The 16,447-nt window shown below is 39.4% G+C and overlaps 1 protein-coding gene across 2 annotated transcripts in view; it reads right to left on the reverse strand.

Annotated features, from left to right (window-relative positions):
* Positions 1 to 16,447, reverse strand: part of ralyla (RALY RNA binding protein like a) — a 40,809-nt gene that overhangs the window by 15,520 nt on the left and 8,842 nt on the right. Inside the window, exon 2 of one of the 2 annotated variants that reach the window (XM_086204139.1) lies at positions 10,663 to 10,937. In XM_086204139.1, coding sequence (XP_086060265.1) covers positions 10,663 to 10,918 — 256 coding nt within the window. In that variant the 5' untranslated portion in view covers positions 10,919 to 10,937. Of the gene's footprint in view, positions 1 to 10,662; positions 10,941 to 16,447 lie in introns of both variants that reach the window. The other variant, XM_086204140.1, reaches the window with a different exon arrangement.

Here is a 16,447-nt window from a genome sequence, read left to right on the forward strand (position 1 = left end):
TTGCCTCATCACAACTAACAGCAAGCCCTTCCAATCTTTTAGGTTAAAACAATTCTTCATATTCTCAACGGAGCAGACTGTCGTGCTGGGAGCCTCCAGACATCGCTGACGTCTAATCAAATGACTCTGTCGACTCTGTCTGAGCTACATGCTCTCATCTACAGTCTATTACATTCAGGCTGATTTCAATCAGGACTGGAGCCTCCAGGCTTTAATAGTTGTTGCTATGGCTGCAAGGGAACATTTGGATTAATTGCTCAACAGCATGTCCTTCCTTAATGAATTCTTTGTACTTTGCTCTTTTGCCCTCTTAAGTTAAATGGTTACTTGGCAGCCCAAACATGTGGCTGCCCGTCGCCAGGTCCTCGGCAATTAATACAAGTATTTTCATTAGACCTGCTTGACTATGGACCATTAGGGAGAACATGATGTCAGATGACTGCCTTTTCAGGCTGCCTGGTGAAATAAGGGCTGCAAATGATGTTTGTTTTCATCATTGATTCATCAATTAGTTTCCCGATCCATCACTGAATCGATGTTGAGAAGAAAGCTGCCCGTCACAATTATCAAAAAGCTCCCACTGATGGTTCTTAATTCCAAAATTCAAAAAAGTCTTAATTTTCTGTCAAAAAAAAGGAGCTGTAGATCCTTAAATTTAAAGGTCCTGCATCTGTAAGTGTTTAACATTTGTTCTTGTTAAACGACAGGACAGAAAAATGTATTATCAAAATAGTAATTGATGACTTATGACTGCTCTATGCAAAAACATTACTGTATAGTGCCATAAATGAAAAACTACCCAATTAATCTGTTGATTTGCATTAAAAAAAATTATCAGCAACAGTTAATTACTGCAACTCTTTCCTTTAGGAAAACGGTTGATATGAAATATTGTTCCACTTCTCGAATGCCGTTTCATTTTTAAGTTTCTTTGTTTTGGTTTGTTTTTCTGTTCCACCTTTTAAATGCAGCATTTCTCAGCTTTGGTGTGTTGGATAAAATAAGTCATTTGAAAGTTTTCACCATAACTCGTGAGCAGTATTAACCTAATTGCCTCAGGAGTGTAGGTTATTAATCCAAAAATCCATAGGCAAAATTGACATGTCAAGCCAACACAAAGACAAGTAGCCCAGGCTGAACGGTGTAGAGGTGCATTTCAGCATTGATTCGTGTTGAATTTGCGCTAAATCATTCTGCTGTTGCCCGCGGTAACAATAATTTAGGCTTTCATCTCTGCTGAGCTGTTAATGCACTTCCCTCCTTCCCATTTTGGCATCTTTATGATGTAACAACATGGCTCTTAAGTGCAACACTTTGAAACGTTTTAACCCCCAAAGACTGTCATCACTCCCATCTAACCACACGTTCCTTGATCTGTGCACGCAACTGGAAAAAAGCAGCTGAATTGACTTGTGCGTTTGTTCTAAAACTTCTCAGGTGTGAGGTAGAAACTTCTCGCACACCCGTATGACGTTTACTCATTAATTAGGTGATTCATTGTCATTTGGATGACAAAAAAAAAGTATTTATTTGTGATTGCGTGGATCCCAATATGTGGGTTGGGCCTCCATGAAGAGTTGAATCATAGAGGTCCTGAGAGGAATGTTTTGATGACGCTATGGACGGCAACCCGGCGTCCTCCCCCTGGCTCCATGATGCTAAGAGACTACTCACTGTTATTTTGTGGCTTCCTCTCAGTTGTTTACCCTTGAATCCAACCAAATGCAACTTTAATTGCTGTTGTTTCCATTTTGAGCACAATTCCAATCCAGGTCCATCCTCTGATCAACAAGTAAAGAAAGCACACAAAAAACATGTTTCTGCCCTCTGGCAATTCACTTCATTTTCCACACGCTCCAATATTTTTCTCTGTTTTAATCTTTAACGACTTTTATAAATATTTAATTGAAGCAAAGCGATGGTCAATGTTTGTAGATGTGCAACCACACTGTTCCACTTCATGAGTCAGACATCACCTTCAGTGAAAAAGGCAAAATACCCTCATAGTTTTTTAGCCTTGACTGTTTGACGAAATACTTACAAATGCAGTGTGTAATCATTTTATGTACGTATTTATTAATTTCTTACATTTTACTTGCAAAATCAGATATTGGAGTTTTTGCTGATATCAGATATGCAGATAGTATACAACTGAATTTGACTGATAGTCAATATATCCTGATTTTGGTATTTTTTTTTCTATAAAAACAAGTTTATATATTCACATTCTGTCCATTCTGCATTATAATTTGAAAAAAAGACAATTTCTGAATGACCAAAACATCGTAACAACTCCATAAATCCTACATTAATTGACACTCTTTATGACTGATGATGAACAGGCGAAGAGATTTGGGCAAAACTGGGCCACTATCGATATCTCCGATCGAGCTGATACCAATATATTTTTTAAAAATCACCAACATCTACCAACGCCCAAAACATGCCAATGTTATCATGCATCTCTAAATTTTATAAATCAAATCACTGTCCATCGTCAGAGAGGACAAATGAAGAAAGATTAATGAATCATTTCATTTCAACTTCTAAAAGCTGCATTGGAATTGATTATCTTTATTAAAACTTTGGTTTCAGAGAACATCTATTGTCATATTCTTAAGTTAAATTGTTCCTTCTCAGGGTTACAAGTAGGTTTCAGCGGCATTGACAGACTTAGTATTCATGAGTGGCAAGTAAACCACTGTTTGATAAAAAGGTTTTGTTTTCTGTAACAAAAGCGAACTCAAACCTGAGGTACATACTTTGGCTGCAAGATTCTGAAAAAAAAAAGACCTATTAGCCACGACATTGATTGAAAATTAGATTTGATTTGTGATTTTAGAGGGAATGTCAAGTTCTATATCATTGCTCATTTCAATTAAAAAGTCACTGAAATGACAATGCAATGATTTTTAAAGGGAGTCTGAATGTGACTAGAAGGTGATGTCTAATGATTTAATTTGGAACGGTATGTTGAGTCAAATATTGTGTACTGCACCGTTTTTACAATGCAGTACACAATATTTGACTTACTGTTAATTTCAGTTAATTGTTCAGTCCTTATAAAACCCCAATCTATTGTTGTGCACTGTTACGCCCCTGGTCCTTGTATTGTACATGAGCACTCTTCTCGACATCACACGGGTGCATACACATGCGCGCGCACACACACACACACACACACACACACACACACACACACACACACACACACACCTGGGAGCTGCCACGTGCATCAAACCACTGAGCAGCTCCTCCAAATTAATCAAGAGACATGTACACTGTGATACGCACCTCTGCAGTACTTAGTGAACACACAACTTTCACTGCTCTCTGTTTTAGACTGAAATAATTGGGCTCTTTAAGCAGCTCTCATTAAATCAGGAAGAAAATGTCAACCAATTCCAATGAAAAGCACAGGAACAAGGAAGGGATGACGTATGAAATGATGAATCCTTATCAAAAAGCCCATGTAGTTTATACCTTTTGCATCAATACATACAAGAACCCTCCCAGTTCAAATGCTTGAATGCAGTATTGCATGTGGATATAATCAATAATGCTTATGATTTTTCCTGTTAGAGACATTTACATGCAAATGCAGAGACAAAGAGCAGCTGGAAAAGAAGAGAAACACACTTCAGCCAAACAGATCCCCATTGATACTGTGAAGCGGTGTATTTACATTTATTTCAAGAATTTCTTGTAGTTCATCCTATTTCAATTAAGTAATAAAACCGGTATTAAAGCATCTCTTCGACAATATAAGGCTCAAGTGTTGCTGAGCACAACAGAAGCAATCAACTTTTTGGTTAAACACACAACCTGTCAATATGAGAGAAATGGCAGGATTTAATCCTACATACAGTATGAGGCCAGATGTCAAATGCAACATTAACTTTAGCTTGACTAAACTCAGTCATCAGTGATTGATGCCTCATACTCACATCTCTGGTTGCGGCGCCTGCCTTTGTACATGGTCATATCGAGCTGGAAAGGATGGGAGATGCTTTGCTGCGGCCGAGCAGACTTTGCTTCCTATTCCCTTTCTCTCTCTTCCAAAAACAGACAGACAGCCTGTGGGCTTTCAGCTCCAGACTCACAGCCGAGTTGCTTCAGACCATACCATTTGTCAAACTATCCCAGGGGGAGCTCTCGCCAGAAATACTCCAGTCAGCTCCAAATTTGGGAATACAAATTGAACTAAATACCCCCCTTTGTCACATAGATTAGGAGGTGATACATTACATGAAGTGGGATTATGATGCTTTATGAATTATTCTGACTAATTGGCTTCCGAAAAAGTCTCTCTCACCCCCTTACATGTGAAGTTTGTGTTACAGCAGAGAAGAGAGAGAGGTATATTTACACAAATCAAGCATTTAAATTTGAAGAAATGGCATGAGATTGAGAAGTAAACATAGGGTGAATGTTAAATTGCAACCTGAGTATTATTTATCATTCATCTTCATCTTCTGTTGCTCGGCTAATTATTTAATGGACCAGCTCTAGTCGCTTTAATCCTGTGTACATTTCTAAACTATAAAATGAAGAGTACGGTAGTGCGGTGTCAGATGTCTATGTTTTAGGGTTGCCCGAGCTTTATATGTCACTGAGAAATAAGGGCTGCATCTAACTATTACTTTCAATATTGAAACATTCCAGTCTATATGGTATGAAGAAAATTTGAAAAAAATGCACTTCACAACTCTGAGAACCCAAAGTGACATATTCAAATGGCTTGAATGAGTCCACATGTGATGGACAAGATTTCCATACATCTATGCAGCAGTCACTTTTCCTATTTTGGCCATTAAAAAAAAAAGGTTCGGTCTTTCTTTAATTTATCATTATGAAGCAAGTGTTGATTGCAGGATGTTTCAATGGCATTAGAATCGTGACTTGTTACTTTGGTTCTCTATGCAGTATGATACTCACAATAGCCTATATGAGACATTCACTTCCAGTATAAGACAAAAAATATCTTATCTATTAAAAGATTGGGTATAAGTAGAAGTCAAATACACTTTTCTGCACACTCTATAGGGAAATCCAAGAATACTAAATATTGTTCACTCTACTATTTGCATAAACACCGGTGTTGACTTTAACCTTAAAGCACACTAGAGTAAATTCTTTGTCCATGAGGTTGGAAAATACACCTAGCACAGCCTGAAGAAAAATCCTATTTGACCGAGTCAAACAGCAGCTTTTATCCAGAGAATGGTAAATCAGTTTTCTATTGCCTCTGTCTCCCATTCATCTCTCTTTGGAGCAGAGAAAAAAATCAAATTCAAAGAGGATGGCTGTGGATTTAAGAGCCAGACTGAAAGCCGAGCGCCCGCGGGGAAGCAGCCAACTGATTCCCCAGCTGTTGCAGTGTTTGGGCTGTAGATGAAGCCTTGTAATTGTAATATCTAATTACACTGACATGGTTTGCAGCTGTCTCATGCAGAGCCTGATGTCTTAATAATTTTTTTTTTGTTTCTCTGTAAGGAAAAGAAAAAAAAAAAAAACCAACCTAAAAGCTCATAAAAGATAGAGATGCATGGCTCCCAGGCCCGTCCCTGGAATCAGACGCCAACGTCCTCAACAACTGTCACATCTTTGGAAAAAACTTAACAGGAAATATTTGATGTGAGAAATGAAATTTGGCTAAACAGAATAACTGAGATGTTTATAGATGTGCATAAGCCTTTGAAAATAAAACAGAATAATTATTCTCAGCTCATCTTCAGACAGATTTTCTCCTCGTCCTCACGATCATGGGTGGCAGCAAAAAATTCCTGTCATGAATTATCTGTTTCTACATTGTTTAAAAAGAAAGAAGTAAAGGAGATAACAAAAAAAATACCTGTCATGGAATATAATCTATGCAGGATTCAGGCGCCATGCAGGAGGGTACCGATAAATCATACATGCAGAGGGATGAGGAAGGTGTCCCAGTTTTGCTTTGACTGATGTTCTCTCAGCACCATCTAGTGTCCATTCAGATACAAGATTCATGAATGCATGGAAAGAGAGACGAAATCAACAGCATGGACGGCAGAGCCATACAGATGGAGCACATTTTTGATTGAAGAATAAAGTTTGATGCATGCTGATGAAATTCAATTGATGTATTTTAATAGATAAATGAAACGTTTTTGAGTGTTTGATTTGAGACAAACGTCCACGCTGTTGTGAAATGCTGAAACTTCTACCCGAAAAGTACGAGTTTTTAACCAGCGACCAGTTTGAAATCCATATCGATCATTTGGTACTGACAGACGATCCATCATTCATGACGCGCCGACTCAAAGAAACATGCTGCAGTAAGCATTCCCTCCACAGAGAGGCACTCAAAGACAACTTTACATATCAAAGCTCTCGTCACACATCATAAGTCAGAGGTGATGCGAAAGCAGATGTCATCACATCTCGTGGTGATCTTGAAAAATGATCCTAACAGTATCCCTACATCTTTGCCCAGATTTTATCCACAAAAAGCTGACGGTGAAAGAGGAAATGCTGAGATGGTGAAAGTGGAATGAATCCCTTTGTCTCCAGCAGACATCTTCATCGGGATCCTAGAGTTGCTGCAGGCTAGACCCCAGAGTGACTGAACACTTTTATGCGCATGAACAGAATTAAGTTTCTGCCATTTATTCACGTCTGAATTTATTTAATTTACAAGGCGTCGGTTTTTCGTGACAATTGCATTTACTCCATCATGGCACGGGACCCAGTTCACCCAGTGGCGTGTCATCAGGACATTACAGGTTTGAATTTGACCTTGTGAGCGTCCTGTCAAGTTAATCCTTCAACAAAATTGTGCCACTCTTCATTATATCTAATTCAATAAAGTGGGGGAAAAAATGTGGTATCTCCTGCAGCCACCTCATAGCCTGATGAAATCTAATGTTCATGTTTAAAAGATAAGAATAAAAGCTGACTTTAAAAGGAGCGGGAGACATTATTGAGCACACCTGTATCTCCTGACACTTGTTAATGAGCTGACTATATTACCTCTGCTATATAAACTCATTTGATTGGTTCAGTTTCTTTGATTGTTACTCTCTGTGTGATTTTTGCATCTTCTTATAATACAAATATGTCATATTCCCAGTGATAACATGGACTGATAGCTAATTTTGGTTCTTTTACTGCCTTTGTTGGGGTGACACATGCCTATCCTTTAAGACACACAGATACACAACAAGCGGCACGGTGGTGCAGTGGTCAGCACTGTTGCCTCACAGCAAGAAGATGCTGGGATCGAGCCCCAGCTCGGGCAAGGGGTCTTTCTGTGTAGGGTCTGCATGTTCTCCCTGTTCCTGTGTGGGTTCTCTCTGGTACTCCAGCTTCCTCCCACAGTCCAAAGACATCAAGAGGGGACGAGGCTGATTGATACTCTACATTGACTGTAGGTGTGACTGTGAGTGTGAATGGTTGTCTGTCTCTATGTGTTGGCCACTGGTGACCTGTCCAGGGTAGAACCCACCTCTTGCCCAAAGGCTGCTGGGATAGGCTCCAGCCCCCCCCCGCGACCCTTAACACCTTAACAGGATAAGCAGTATAGAAAATGGATGGATGCATAGATACACAACAGCAATCAAATTCAATTTGCCAAATCCAAAACTGATTCAACTACTACAGTTTTTTTTTTTTCCTTGAGTATCATCATGACTGTTGTTAACATTAATTTTAAGAGTCACATCATGAGGTTTTAGTAAGCCACACAAGGCTTTATAGCAGTTTATATAAATTCCATAAATAGGTTCAGGGAAGTTTCATGTTAGGTTATGGTGGGTTCACGGAACTTCCCCAAATTCTGATGTTCACCTAAAAGCTTCTCAAGCTTTTGTCCCTTTATGTAACCTCTGAAGGGAAACATGCTTTGACAGTTGAATTCCTCAGGAAATGTAACTGTGTCGTGGTTTGTCAGTGACGATGACAGAAGCAGCTTTTAGTGGATGCAGTGATGCAGACAGAACAAGACAGAATTGTGTTCACATCAGGATGAGTATTTCAGTCTTGCTGCAACATAAAACATTTAAGTTGTTATGCATGTGATTAACTAAGACTTAACAATTACATTTATAAAATACAGCATACAGTCAGAGTCACGTACGTAGCCGCACTTGGCCAAAGCCTGAAACCTGAGATGAATCACTAAAAAAGCTGAGCAGTGGAAAATAACGAGATGCACAGTTCTGATTCGAGGATGCTGCATCAATGGCAGCACAATCCAATGACATGAACTTTCCATCCTGACTAGTTTGTTTCTTTGTAATTGTCTGTATATAATTCAGCAGGCTGATCCCTGAGCTGATCCAGGAATCAGCTCAGCTCATCCTTAACAACAGGCCTTGTAATTACAAATTTCCCAATAAAACTTTTTTACAGTTTAAGTAATTGGGTTCGTATAACGTACAGTGGTACTGGTCGAGTAAAGCTTCGAACATGCTGATTTTGGAGCACAGAACGGAGTTTAGCCTGATTATCTCACTACATTAGAGATCAAACCAAAGCTGAGCAGATCTGAGCAAATCTAAAATGTCATGAATCCCTCAGTGCTCTTCTCAAATACTGTATTGTAGGTCAAGTTGCTTTTCAAAGTTTGACAGCTGGCAAATCTTTGTCCTGATTATTGTTTAGATTTTTGTTTTAAAACTCTTTTACAAATTAGATTATCTAACACCAAGGGTTTGTTTCAAAGCTGCCCCTTCAGACTAAAATCAAGGCTGTGATAAACTGGAGTTATCCTCCACTACTGATTGAAGCTCAGCCACAAATCACTCATGAAGTCCCACAATGACGCAACAGCAGTCCGGTAATTACACAGCAAACCAGTGTGAACACAGTTTAAACAGTTTTACCACTGACATATGTCATTTTAAAGCCAGAAATGCATGAACATGTGCAAACACAGAGTGGAATTACAGATTTGACCCTGCAGCTCTCTTATTCATATTTAATGAGGGAGCAGGGCACTGGCAGGGTTTTTATTTCACGTGGAGGAGGCTGTGAACTAATCAATAAGTAATATAGAGAAGATTTACAGGGATCTGGTGAACCCCCATGTGAAAGGGGCTCTGAGTGTTTCCTCCTTGCTGCTGTCTATCTGTCTGATGCTTCGTCTCTCTCCCCGCATTGTTTGGATTTCTCCTAATGTTCAAGATTGCACCGCTGTCATCCCGCTTTACTTCTAAATATATCTTTAAAGTAATATCTTTACTCTGGCTGTACCTCTCTATTTTAAAGGTATCTTTACACAGCCTGGATGTTTAAGTGTATAAAAGAAATAACAATAGATCAGTTTAAGTCTGTTTGGTCTCCAGAGTTTGAGGCTCGAAGGTCTCGGACTGACTAAAAACTGTATCATATTTTCAATCTCGAAGTTTATTTTATTCCTGTTTGCTTTTATGAAACAGCTTTTATTATCGGGATTGATTTCTGTTGCAACTCATCAGCTTTTATTCATCAGTTTTACGTGATTTCTTTGCAGAGCTTTGTTTTTAAATAAGGCTTTGAAGAAGAAAAACCATTCATTATTAAGTCGTACGCCTTGTGTCTTAAGCATGATTCATTCACCTAATGGTGCAGACGAGCTAGATTATTTAGCTTAATTTTGTATCGTTACTGTTCAAAAAAATTGAGCAGGTTTTCAATCATAAAACTGTTTAAAGAGCAAAAGCCACAGTGTTTTTGTACAGTATTTTACTTTTGCTAGAAGAGATGAATTCATGTGTCTTAAAAATTTTAGTTGGTGAGGCCAAATGCTTGGCTTCCGGGTGAAATAATCTCTTGGGTGGGACAGTCGAGGTACCAGGCAGATTAGGAATGGCCGATCAAGAGGTGTCTTACATCCTCGAATGCAAAACTTTTGCATTGGTGTTAAAACTTTTTAACAATTTAATCCCATATTTTACTGTCAAATAAATATTTTCAACAGTCTCGCGCTCAAAATCAATGTTTTGATTGCAAGCCCCTGCAGTTTGATTGAACAATAAAGAGACAAAAATAACTCAATAGTTAACCATTTTAAACTTTAATCCCTTTCAACTGATTATGCTGGGAAATATCTAGTATACAGAATGTAAGTTACTTACTAGGCAGGCAGGTACAAGTATTTATTGTACTTGTTTAAAAGCTATAGTATACTTATGAAGCACATTCTTTAGGAAAACACACTATTGAAAGTTTGAATTTCATTGTTGTGGGATCAATAAAATGTATGTTACCAACATATTTACACAATAGATGATTTTCCATCAATACAGTGATGGAAATACATTTACTTAATCCACTTGGTCCCTACAGGAATGACCGATCTCTTGTAGTTGAATGTTTTATAGCAGAATGCAACATTTTTCTCGAAATTAATCAAACAGAGTTCAATTTTTTTTTTTCAAATGTGGATGTGTTTTATAAGGTTATGACGAATTGCTGATTAAGAACCTAGGGGTTTAATTTGGAACTTTTCTTGTGACCCCTCCAACAAAAAAAAGCCCCTTTGTCATGTTTTGCATCTCATCAATTCTTGGCAGTTCTAGTGGAGAGTGACAGTGCTTCTAGGAATAGTCCAAAGAAAATCTCTAATTACCACTTTTCTGCCTCAATAATTATCACAAACTGTTTGGAGGAACCTTTATTACAGTGTTATTATAGTGCTATTACCTAATGATTGTCCAGCGATGACCCTGGCATTCTCCCCAGCCACCGCCGCTCTGGCATTCCTCTCACTGGCATACTGAACGAAGGCATATCCCTTGTGCACAGAGCAGCCTACAATCTTGCCGTACTTGGCAAAGATGGCCTCGATGTCTGCCTTGGTTACCACGGCTGTGTTGAGGTTGCCAATGAAGACTCGAGAGTTGAGGGAGCGTGGGTCATTCTTGTTAGTCACGTTGCTGGTCTGGGTCTTCCCAGTCATCCTAGTCCTGCAGCACTGCCTGCTGGGAAACACAGAGCACACTGCTCAGAAAGCCAGGAAGGTCAGATTGTGGACGTTACACACAGAAAGCTAAACAGTGTGCATCAGTGGAATATAAACAGAGATCAGCGCTAGGAAAAAAAAAAAAAAAAGATGTACAGTGTGTTCCAGGGAAATACGTCTTTGTTTTATAAATCCCTTAAACACCCCCAGATGGTGAAAACAGATTTTTTTTTTTTTTTAAAAACAGTACTTCTTTAGCCTCTTAAAATATACACAAAGATTTTTTTTCTCCTCTCAAAAATCAGTGAACAGGTTCCAGCTAAAAGTTGATTCATGGGATCTTTTGTCTTCAGGGGATTCAATACCTGAAAAAGCTCTGTATTCAATAAAACATCATTTGGACCATAAAATGTAAGAAAGTAGTGAAGGGTGCCCATCTCATCTTAAAAACTCCATTCTGGTTTCAATTTGCTTGTTTCAGTTCAAACGATGGTCCAAAAACCAAAAGTTCAGGTTACAGGGAAAAGGAAAATCAGCAAATATTCACATTCCAGCTGTGGCAATGCGTTATTCTCATTAATATCCTGTTCTAAGTCTTGATTAGTCACCAGGTTGAAATGTTAGTTTTGTATACATACTGTACCTGTGATTGGAATAAAGAAATTCATGTAAACTGGTTCGAGGAATCTGTTTGGAAACCTAACTAAGATGGCATATCGACTGAGATGATTTCTAAACAGGCTGGTGTAGGAATGGGTTCGAAAACCTGAAATAAGTCTGTACTGCTGAACAGTATAAAGTGAGTAAATACAACACTTGAGAGAATTTTGTTACGATTTATATGTCTTAAATGTTGATTCCATGGTGCCTGAGTTAGTCTTGGACCAGTGATTCCTGTGTTAATTGATTTTTTTTTTTGTTTTCTGTGTTTTTCTTTCCTATCGGTAATGTCCAGTAGATACCTCTATTGTTTTTTGCCTCCTTCCACATCACAATCACCAATATGAGACTGTTATTTTCTCCCCCCTGCAGGTCTTTATAACCTGCTGTTATTTTCACTCGCTCCATTCATTTCCACCGAACCAACAAATCATTTGAAGTCTAGAATCAGTATTTTAGGGTTGGAGTTATCCTGTCTTCACGTTCACCCCTCTCCTCGTGTTGGATCTTGACTGTGGTCCCCGGAACATCTAGACAGGCTGCCAGAGGCGAGACGAATTCCGACACGTCGGCACTGATGTAGATGTGTGAATGGAACAAAGCTCACTCTATATGGGACTTGTGTTCTCACCTGTAAAAACAGCACCTTACACCGAACTCAGGCGCGTCCTTACTGTCTATTCATGTATTAGCCCAGGTCAAGCATGAGCCAATAACAGCTTCATCACTCTCAAACAAGAACCAGGTTCATTATCAGACACGTCAGATGAATCTGCCTGCCGACACATGACAAATCAGCTACGCTGAGCCACGTAACTAATGCTTTCTAAATGTCACCAGTCCCTGGTGAGCTCTTTACACCCCTCTGCCTGCAGTCTATACTGTTTGTTCCCGTAACGCTGCAGTCGTCTCTGTGGGGAACAGGAAGTGTCACCATAGCAATGCTGAGCATATGTTCCAAGAATGAAGAACTCTGAGGTCGTTACTTCCTGGAACTTCTTATCAGGGACTCAGGGATGTGTGTATGTGTGTGTGTGTGTGTGTGTGTGTGTGTGTGTGTGTGTACTTGCATAATGACGCAGACTCCACAAACTGTAGTTAATATACACAGGTGAGGTTGTCATGGGGATGCAGCTGAAGAATTGACCATTTGTGGCAACTGGTTATAGCAGAAAAGACTTTGTTGTCAAATTTGAATCTGAACAGCAAGAAAGATTCAGCAGTAAAACAACAACAAACAACACAAATAAATACCACAGAGAGCAAACACGGAATCAGCAGAGTAATCAGTGGGACATAAAGACAGAGGCGCAGCCCTGCATAAATATGACTGGACGTTCTGAGCCACGCAGCTGTGAAGCGATGATGAAACATAATAGAGCAGCTGACAATGATCCGCCAGCACAATCATCTTTGACATTAATCTGCAATATCTTAATAGTCAATTGATTGCTTTTGTCAGGTGAGATGGTGGACCTCCCCTTCAACAACGCTTGAAGTAAGGTGCTCCCCCCTCTCAATGTCACTAATAGTTGTCTTCTTGATAGAGGATCTTTTTTTTTAATGTTATTTCATCCCATAAACCATTTAGCCAAGTTTGCCTAATATTAATGTTTTCCTAATATTCAGTATACACAAAATACATGAACACCTTTTCCTGAGCCATTTATTAGTTTCTCACTCTTAGAAATAAGGAACAAACAGTACATTTCCTCCCAAACAACCATATCATAAACCAGTTCATACACATTTAGGCAGCTCTACATGGTGTCCTTCCATCCATCCATTTTCTATACCGCTTATCTGTTTTGGGGCATGGGGGGTGGGGTGGAGCCTATCCAGTATGAGAGGCGGGGTGCACCCTGGATGGGTCACCAGTCCATCGCAGGGCCATCAGGAGCAATGAGGGGTTCAGTATTTCGCTCAAGGATACCTGGACATGGTCACCGGGGGAGTTGAGGATCGAACCAGCGACCCTTCGGTTGCTAGACGGCCTCTCTACCTCTACATGCCGCCCCCTTTGATGAGTTCCTTCTGTTCGCTAATGTATTCATTCACTGAGCCTCCCCTGAAACTGGAGCCCCCCCCCCCCTCCCAAGGAGGCTCTCTGACACATTTAGAAGTCATTTAGAAACAAGTTTTTCCTGCCTTATTATGTGAATGTTACCATAGAGTTTTCATGCATTTGGACAGTGAGTCAGACAAACGTAGAACACAGTAGTGCAGCACAATTTGGTGCTCGTATTGTGATTATTGTGTACAATACGGCAAATTGCAATATCATATAGACATGGTATCATGAGTTCACTGCTTGGTTATCAAGAAAAATGCATGCAGATTTTCTAATAATGGTGAAATTTTAAATATCGTTGTTTAAAATAACTGACAGTTTTGATTTAACTTTATTACCAAAAGTGTCTAAGTTGCATCACCATTCATATATCGGTAATTATTATCTATAAGCACATGCCGGCGTGGTTTGTGTTTCCTGCTTCCTTAGGAGTCGTTTCTGTCAAACACCAACAGTTCCTCTCAGTCACTTTAGCTCTTTTTTTGACTCAGTGCTTTCACAGTTGAAACCTCTCAACAGAACCAAAGTTAACAACTCACCCAAAACATTTCACTCAGGCTTCCTAGTTATTATGTCAGCAACTTGGCCAATGGCTGCAACATAAAGCATTGTTTTGTCATTGTATGAGCTGTACTTGTCAAAATGCTTCAAGGGTTTTTTTTTCACAGTAAACACTGAGAATGGTTCTTATTCACAAATCTGTTTGATTCTATTTTTGTTGACACCAACTCCGTACTGTACTGTGCAAGAATGTTCTCTCCAGCTGAATGCTGCTACATTTCACGCTGAGTTTTTATTTTTTAGCTCTCTGATCAAACAGCAGTTAAAAGTTTACAGTACGTACAAATACGCCTGTGTGTGCATGTGTGTGTGTATTCTACTTGATTTGGGTTCAAATGAGTTTCTGCACTGTAAAGAAAGTTAAATATAATCCTTCATCCACGTCCTGTTGGTCTGACCACCAATTTTAGCAATTTCATTTTGACATTGAGTTTTTGTTCCTTATTGTCACCTTGCAGGTAAACTAGCAGTACAGCAGAAAACACAAACACCCAATGTCATTGATATAGAGACAGATTATGATAACTAAATTGATCATTTTGTATTTGATGCTCCAGCAGTGAATTGTGACGCTTTTCACAATCAACTCAGCAAGCCATCTGCAAGTGGGAATTGTAGAAAATTGTATGTACTCCTTTGCATACATGTGCCAGAATACTCAATTTGCTAACTGACAAACTGAAAAACTGTTGTGGGAAATTGCACCCTTTTTTGTTGTTGAGGTTGTTTATTTTTCTAGGGATGCAAACAACGAAAACTTTCCACTCACCACTCATGAGTGAAAATTCCCCCAAATTGCGTGCCTTCTCAGATCTTCAACATCTTCGCTTCATCATTTCCGCTTACGTTACATTTATCTAAAATAAAGAAAGTATCATTTTCACGTGGATTGCTGATAGAGGAATTAAAGATTTCACATCTAGATAAAGTCAGGATTAAAAGTCTTGTTTGAAATGACAGTGGGAGGTAAAGTGAAGGATAATCCTTGCGTCTGATCTCAAAGGTTACTGGGGATTGTCGTACTGTCTTCATTTCACAGAAGAGGGGTTTCCTGCCTTGTCCCTGCACTGGAAAAATACAAACGTTTCTACTATTTTTGGGGAGTGAAATTGCCACCAACAGCTTAATAACAGCACTAACAATGATCTTGATTATTGTGGATGGTTTTCTTGCTATATCATCCCCCCCCCCCCACTTGTTCCTCCTGTGTTCCAAAGAAATGCATCTCAGGTGCAGCTGAGGCTTATTTTAATCCATGAATGTTTTATGCATCCAGGCAACCAACAGGAGTCAGGATTGAATTAATAAATGAAAAGAATGGAGAGATGGAATAATATCTGAGGATATTTTCAAAAAATAAAATTTCCCCATTGTAGATACAGGCATGCCAGGTGCTGGGAACCTTTCACACACACACACACACACACACACACACACACACACACACACACACACACACACACACACACACACACACACATAAAACTAACACTCTACTGCTGTCAATTCTCCTCAGACACACTCCTCGTTACAGTTTTCCCCATCTGTTCCTTTACTCCCATCCTTTGACTCTCCCCACTCATAATCCAGTCTAAATCTCCTCTGCTGTTCTTACAGAAAATCTTCTTTTTCACAAAACACAATGGAAGATAATTTAACACTGCCGCGAGTCCCCCAATGTGACGATGCCGTCACTGAGTTGATTAACTTAATTATCAACAGAGAAGCACACTAAAAAGCCCAACAGTCAATCCAATCAAATCCCATTCACGCCATCTCTACCTTTGAAGAGTATCACAGCTCCGGCACCTAACCCACCCAGTGACTGATGGATGTGGAGCACATTCAATGGAACGGAGGTGAAGCCATTAGATGGTTGATGAAGCAAGGAAGAGCACATTTTTAAGCAGATCTAATTGCAGATAGCGTGAGCTCCCTAATTTAAGAGCATGCAGAGCTGGGATGGAGTGCAAAGTGAAAGCTCTTTGGCTCATTTAATAATAGTTGAAATGTGTGGATGAAGTGTAAGGGTGCAGTAGGACAAGAGGGTCTTTTTAATATGTATATTAGTTGAATAAATTTGAAAGCAGAGAAGTGAGGCCCCAGAATCTCTCTCGATATAAAAGCAACCGAGGTTAGCAGTCTTTTAAGAGGTATCTCTCAGCTGAGTACTCGTCTCCGTCAGTCACGTCTAAGCAGTTAGTATCACCTTGGCAACGTCTAACTGCAGTTAA

Source organism: Aulostomus chinensis, chromosome 5, assembly GCF_037954235.1.
Source record: "Aulostomus chinensis isolate RoL2024-O1b breed Wild chromosome 5, RoL_Achi_v1.0, whole genome shotgun sequence".
NCBI lineage: Eukaryota > Metazoa > Chordata > Actinopteri > Syngnathiformes > Aulostomidae > Aulostomus > Aulostomus chinensis.